Source organism: Alexandromys fortis, unplaced genomic scaffold (assembly GCF_014885135.2).
Source record: "Alexandromys fortis isolate MF-2015 unplaced genomic scaffold, M_Fortis_MF-2015_v1.1 scaffold_103, whole genome shotgun sequence".
NCBI classification, from domain to species: Eukaryota; Metazoa; Chordata; class Mammalia; order Rodentia; family Cricetidae; genus Alexandromys; species Alexandromys fortis.
The window spans coordinates 1,963,902-1,971,065 of NW_026067978.1; the positions used below are offsets into that span (position 1 = coordinate 1,963,902).

The 7,164-nt window shown below is 43.6% G+C and overlaps 1 protein-coding gene across 1 annotated transcript; it reads left to right on the forward strand.

The window, feature by feature from the left end:
- The first annotated feature begins 209 nt into the window (after positions 1-209).
- On the forward strand, positions 210-6,803 carry Zcchc10 (zinc finger CCHC-type containing 10). The gene is made up of 4 exons (XM_050157777.1): positions 210-351; positions 3,844-4,002; positions 4,821-4,862; positions 6,351-6,803. The coding sequence occupies exons 1-4, from the start codon at positions 311-313 to the stop codon at positions 6,613-6,615; spliced, it is 507 nt and encodes a 168-aa protein (XP_050013734.1). The 5' UTR covers positions 210-310; the 3' UTR covers positions 6,616-6,803.
- Positions 6,804-7,164: the final 361 nt, after the last annotated feature.

Sequence of the window (7,164 nt, forward strand, 5' to 3'; positions counted from 1 at the left end):
ACCAAAGCCCGGCTTTTTTGTGTTTTGTTTATTTGTTTGTTTTGAGTCAGAGTTTTACCTCAGCCTCGAGAATGCTGGGATTACAGGTTTTCTGAACACTCCACAATTCCACCCTTCAAGGCCCTAATCATATTCATACTAAACACAAGGCACACATTATATAACACACCAGCCAGAGGCCGGCCACCCATCACCCTTGCTGTTGGGATGAGCCCGTCTGGCTCCGCCCACGGCCCTGGAAGTATGAAAGCTCCGCCTCACCCTCCGGAGTTTCCCAAAAGCCCGTGCGGCAGGCTCCAGCAGCTCCAAGATGGCGACTCCCATGCATCGGCTCATAGCTCGGAGACAAGCGTAAGTGAGACGCCCAGTGAGTTCTACAGGAAGCTGGAGGTTGTGGAGACGCCGGTCCGCTCCGCTAGCTAGTGAGCTGGCGCGGGCCGCGGGACTGAGCGGGCCCTGAAGAGTCCGAAATGGGCCAAAGAATTGTTCGCTGGGTGGTTTATGTTCCTCTATCTGCCCCAGGCGTTTGTCAAGGGGTAGCCTGGATGCGTGATCCCACACCTTCACTTCCGAGGACCCAAACTTTTCCCACTTCTCCCTCCGCAGCATTCCTCCTCTCCTTCCTAGAAATAAGCCTGTCTACAACGCCTTTACTCGTTTCCCATCCACGTCTCACGTTCTTCGGTTCCCTCCTTCAATAAACATTCTGTTTGTACCTACCACTCCATGCCAGGATTTCAGTGTGAAGGTGTAAGGACACGCAGCTTGTAGTCTAATTGTGGAGCCCGTTGATACTCTGAACAAGTAGAACTGGCGCTTTAAAAAGCTTTGTCGAAAATAAGAGGCTGTGAGGGAAAAGAGGGAAAGACCCTCTTCAAGTTAGTTGGACTGGAAATACTTTAGTGGAGGAATGACATTTGAAGACCGATGAAGACAGACTGAAAGATAGACAGCGGTATTGTTAAGGTTAATAAATTTCCACTTTTATTTAATTTCTCTTTTATCTGGTAAAATTTTTTGGGAACTCGATGGCCTATAGCACTTCATTTCATTTCCCTTGCTCTCACTCTTGTGGGTTTTTTTTCTTGGTTTTTTTTTTTTTTTAATTTATTAAGCATACAATGTACTGCTGGCAAAGTGGCTGTGAGCCACCATGTGGTTGCTGGGAATTGAACTCGGGACCTCTGGAAGAGCAGCCAGTGCTCTTACCCTCTGAGCCATCTCTCCAGCCCTTGTGTTTTGTTTTTGATTGGTGTTTCGAGACAGGGTCTTTCAGTGTATGGCTGGCTTGCTGGTCTCTTAACTCAGAGGTCCTCCTGCCTCTGTCTTCCCCGTGCTGGAATTAGAGGAATGGGCCATTATCTCCCGAGTTAAACTGTAATAATTTAAACATGAGACTTCACATGGGAAAGGGGAGTCTGAGATGAACCTGTGTTATCTGTCCTTAGCAGACCTGTTATTCCACTTTCTTTTGTCATTGGACACAATGGTTATCATGTAGGTTTTTGTTTTTGTTGTTGTTTTGTTTGGTTTTGTTCTTCCAAGAAAGGGTTTCTCCACGCATTTTGGAGCCTGTCCTGGAACTAGCTCTTAGAGACCAGGCTGCCCTCAAGCGCACAGAGAGCCACCTGCCTCTGCTTCCCGAGTGCTGGGATTAAAAGCTTGTGCCTCCACCACCACCCGGTTTATCTGGTAGTTCTTAAGAACTAAATTCTTGCCGGGTGGTTGCGCAAGCCTTTTATCCTAGCACTCGGAAGGCAGAGGCAGTCTTTTTGGGGTGGTGGCGGCACACACCTTTAATTCCAGTATTCAGGAGGCAGATTTCGAGTTATTTACTGAGCTACTTTCAGAACAGCCAGGGTTACAGAGGGAAACCCTGCCTCAGAAGGCTAACTGGTGGAAGCACATTTACCCTCAGAGCCATCGCCCTACCTGTTGAGCCTTTGTTTTGCCACACTATCTTCTTTTTTCTCTTCATTCGTCTGTGAATGTTTATATTTTATATTCAAAGAGCCCCATTCATCACTACATTCACTGTCCATACAGTCTATTTTCTTTCTTTTCTTTTCTTTTTTTTTTTTTTTTTTGGTTTTTCGAGACAGGGTTTCTCTGTGGCTTTGGAGCCTGTCCTGGAACTAGCTCTTGTAGACCAGGCTGGTCTCGAACTCACAGAGATCCGCCTGCCTCTGCCTCCCGAGTGCTGGAATTAAAGGCGTGCGCCACCATCGCCCGGCTCATACAGTCTATTTTCTAGGGCCTTATTAGACTTCTTGAATGCAGGGATAGTCAGAGCACTAAATATGGAGGAGTGATGATAATATGTAATAAGATGGGCTGGGGGTGTAGCTCACTTGGTAGAGTCTTAGCCTAGCAAGTATAAGGTTTTGGGATTGATCCCCAACATATGGGAGGGGATGCACGATGATTAGGAATTCATTCAATTCAAAGAAAGAAAAGGGAAAAAGGAAGAAAAAGAAAAGATAGAAGGGGCCAGGTGTGGTTTTGATCCTAGCATTAGTTCAGAGCTAGCCTGATCTACATAGGAAGTTCCATATCATTAAGTTACTAGGGTCCCATTTCACCTTTTTTCTCTCTTAAATTTGTTCTTTTGGTTCCAGACTTAGGCTATTTCAGTGACAGGATGGCTTTTCAAGACAGGGTTTCCCTGTGTAACAGCCCTAGCTGTCCTGGAATTCACTTTTGTAGACTTGACTGGCCTGTCTCTTTCTCCTGAGTACGGGGATTAAAGGTGTTCGCCACCAAGCCTGGCAAGACCTTATCTTAAAACCCCCCAGCAATGTGATACTCATCCTCTGTAGGGCCATGGGACAGGAGACTTGCCAATCAGTGGTGGCACATACCTTTAATCCCAGCACACAGGAGGCAGAGGCAGGCAGATCTCTGAGTTTGAGGACAGTCTACAGAGTAAGTTCCAGGACAGCCAGGGCTGTTACAGAAACCCTGTTGAAGAGGGAGCTTAAGAGTGTGTGTGTGTGTGTGTGTGTGTGTGTGTGTGTGTGTGTGTGTGTGTGTAGGAATAGAGATCAGAGGAACTTGTTGGAGTTCGTTCTCGGCTCCTTCTACCACATAGATCCAGGAATCCTACTCAGATCTTCAGGCTTACAGGAAGCACCCTTACCCCTTACCCACCTAGCCATATCCCATCTTAAAAGTGTTTTAAGGGAGCCGGGCGGTGGTGGCGCACGCCTTTAATCCCAGCACTCGGGAGGCAGAGGCAGGCGGATCTCTGTGAGTTCGAGACCAGCCTGGTCTACAGAGCTAGTTCCAGGACAGGCTCCAAAGCCACAGAGAAACCCTGTCTCGAAAAACCAAAAAAAAAAAAAAAAAAAAAAAAGGTGTTTTAAGGGGTTAGGGTATATCTCAGTGGTAGCATTTGCTTCATGTGTATGGAGTCGGCCCTGAGTTAAATATCTAGTACTACAAAAAATGAAGTAACATAAAAATCTGTATTCTTTGCATTCTGAACTAAAAATGTTGTTCCAAATGCATCATTACTGGAATGGAAAAACTTAATTTTTGTTTTTATATGCATCTGTCTGGCTTTGAGACAGGGTCTCGATCTGTAGCTCAGGCTAACTTTAAACTCACAGCCCTCCTCCTACCTACCCTGAAAAGTGAAGGATTATAAGCATGAAACACCATGCTGGGTTTAGAGGAGCCAAGATTTGTTCTGTTGAACAAATTTGTTCTGTTGCGTGCATTGGTCCACTTTACTATTGCTGTGTCTATTAGAGTAAACATCACTTTATACTTTATGCTTTTTCAGGTCAGAAAGTGTCGCAAGATAAAACTTCTAAGGCATATTCTGTCTTTTCTTTGTAGTGAAGCCAATAAGCAACATGTAAGATGTCAGAAATGCTTGGAATTTGGACATTGGACATATGAATGCAAAGGAAAAAGAAAGTACCTGCACAGGCCTTCCAGAACAGCGAAGCTGAAGAAAGCTTTAACAGAGAAAGAAAATAGATTCTTGCAGCAAAGGTAAGTTTACATGTGGTATCCAGAGGAAGTTACCCAGATATTTACAGAATTGATTAGGGGCTCAAAGTTCCATTATAATACCAATTAATTATTTTATTTATTTTGCTTTTTAGAGATTGTTTCTCTTTGTAGCTCAGGATGGTCTCAAATTTGTATTCCTCCTGTCTCAGTGCCCTGAGTCTTGGAATTAGAGATGTGTACCATTAATCCAGTGTATACCAGTATTTGCTGATTTTAGTGAACGTTTAGTTTACTCTGTGTCGGACACTCTCCTTTGCTTTTCACAAGTATGGGCATATCTAACCCTCCAGGCTCTACTAGTAAGGTATCTATTAACCTGTTTGTGTGCTCACAAGTATATGAGCTTGTGCCCATCTGTAAGTTTCTCTCAAGCTCACTAGACTGCTCTTTATGACGTTAGAAAATACAGCCTTGAGTTCTGTGGAGTTTTTTGTTTAAACAATAACTAAAGTTTTGGTTAAATTTGCTCTTGTAAAAGTATGAGGTGACCGTGTATAATTCAAGGAACTCATATTACAGCTATTGTGCTGTTGTTTGCCTTGCTTGCTCAGTAATTAGTTCAAGTTCTAAACAAAAAAACAAACCTGTGTCTTCAGTCATATGACTTGTACATGATTGTTGTTAAGCACGAAGCCGACCATATGTACTGTGTACTCTTTCCCAGGGACTTTATTTGATTATAGCAAGAAATCCTTTGCCCTTGAGCATATGTAACAAAGAACAGAATGTTCTGAGACTAACAGGATTTTAAAGTCACCCTTATTAATCGTAGCTTTTGTTCCCTTTATGTCCTTTAGCATTGGAGAGACTAATGTGGAAAGAAAGAGCAAGAAGAAGAGGTAGGTGTGGCTTTCCATGACACTGTCTGGAGGGAGAAGGATTGGCTCTGAAGTCTTTATTCGCAATTCTTAATTATTATTGTTTTTGATTTTAGTTTTTAGTTGTTTTTTTTTTTCCCCCAAGACGGTTTCTCTGTGTAATAGTCCTGGCTGTCCTGGAACTTGTTTTGTAGACCAGGCTGGCCTCGAACTCAGAGATCCTCCTGTCTCTGCCTCCCAAGTACTGGAATTAAAGGCTTGCACCTGGCTATCATTGTATTTTCTAATACTTTCCTCTTCTGTGGAACTTTCCAGCTCCATATGTTGTAGAATCCTTACACCTGAAAGTATTAAATAACTACCTCCTCTTGGCCTAACAATAAAATCTTACCAGAATAACTAGGTGCAGCAAGGGGGTTCTTGCAACCACAGTGCTAGGGAGGTAGAGATGGGTGGATACTGGTACTGAGCTCCAGGCTCGATTGGAACCTCTCAAAAATATAGAGCAATGGAGAGCACCTGATGCTGACCATATACAGACATGCATATTGGCCTGCATTTGAATACACATACCGCATAAACAAATACGTTATATAGTCCTGGGTTACTTGGAACTGGCTCTGTAAACCAGGCTAAGCTCAGTCTCGGAGATCTGCTTGCCTCTGCCTCCCAAGCACAGAGTTTAAAGGTGTACTCCACCATTCCTGGCTTGTTTGCTTTGTTTTGGTTTAGTTTGGTTTGATTTCTCGAGACAGGGTTTCTCTATGCAGCAGCTCTGACTGTCCTGGAAATCCCTTTGTAGACTCAAGAGATCCACCTGCCTTTAAAGGCATGCGCCACCACCACCCAGCTTATTTGTTTTTTTTTTTTTTTAATTTGGTTCTGCTTTTGATTTTTAGATTTATTTTATTTACATATATGTATATGGGTACCTGTGGATGCTAGAAGGAGGCATTGGATCCTTTGGAGCTGAAGTTAAAGGTGTTTTTGAGTTGCCAGATTGGGTGCTGGGATCCAAATTCCAATTCAAAACAGTAAGGCTTCTAAAAGACTGAGCCTTCTCTTAAGCCCTTGTTTTACTCTTCTGAGAGTAGCTCTCACTCTGTAACCCAGGCTGGCCTCAAACTCTTGGTGATCCTTCTACTTCAGCTTCTTGAGGATTCCAGACTAGAACCAACATGCCTTGCTCTTCGTTTGTTTTTCTTTGTATTTGTGTGGAATGGATTAGCCTCGAATTTAGCGTGTAGCTGAACTCCTAATACTCCTGCCTGGGATTGCAAACATGTGCCAGCATGCTCAATGTGGCATAGTGTGGGAGGTACACCTTGTTAACTCCAAGAGAGTTGCTGAAGTGGTGAGAGCTTGTAAGATGGGGAGGCATGGGTCCCAGCAGTTAGTCAGTCTTTGAACACCGGGCCTGGGGCTAGTGTACGGGAGCTTGGCGGGAGCCCTTTTAACACTGTTAAATGCCAGCTTCTCATGCGTGCATGCTGTGTGTCACTTGAATAGGTCTAAGAGTGTCACAAGTTCCAGTACCTCGAGCAGTGACAGTTCAGCCAGTGAGTCTTCATCAGAGAGCGAGACATCTGCCTCATCCTCCTCAGAGGACAGTGACTCAGAGGACAGCCGCTCTAGCTCCTCCTCCTCAGCTTACACCTCCTCGTCTTCCTCCTCCTCGGACTCAGACTCAGACTCCAGCTCCTCCAGCAGCAGCAGTTGCAGTACAGAGAGCAGCTCTGATGATGAGCCGCCCAAGAAGAGGAAAAAGAAATAGAACTCTCCCTACACTGGACTAATGGACCAAAAACATCACTTTGACTCACAGGGGAACTGAAAACATGCTCAAGAAAGCAAGTTAGCTGGTCAGCTTGTTAGAATTCGGAACTTTCTAAGTATTCGCTATTGTATGAAATATTAATAAAAGATATATATATAAAAAAAGACATTTATTTTAGGAATGAATATTGTCTTGCTGTTTTTCTTTTTCTGTTTTTTTTTTCTATTTTTCTGTTTTTCTTCTTTTAAAATGAGGGGGTTTCTCTTTGTAGGCCTGGCTGGCCTGAAACTCACTATGTAGAAGAGGCTGGCCTTGATTTTACAGATCTACCTGCTTCTGCATCTCCTAGAAATATGCCACCATGTTCAACTTTTGTTGTTGACTTTTTTCCCTAGTATTTTAAGTGTATCTGTAAAAAGATAAAGCTGAAAACCAGGAAATCTGTTTGAGTGATAAGGCATTTTTCTGCCTGTGACATGGATACTTTATGTTTTTGTTTTTTTTTTTTTTGTTTGTTTGTTTGGATTTTCAAGACAGGGTTTCTCC

Coding starts and splice junctions, on each gene's coding strand:
- Zcchc10 (XM_050157777.1), top strand. CDS start 311: ATGGCGACTCCCATGCATCGGCTCATAGCTCGGAGACAAGC. Junction 352..3,843: donor CTCATAGCTCGGAGACAAGC/GTAAGTGAGACG, acceptor TTTTCTTTGTAG/TGAAGCCAATAAGCAACATG. Junction 4,003..4,820: donor AATAGATTCTTGCAGCAAAG/GTAAGTTTACAT, acceptor TATGTCCTTTAG/CATTGGAGAGACTAATGTGG.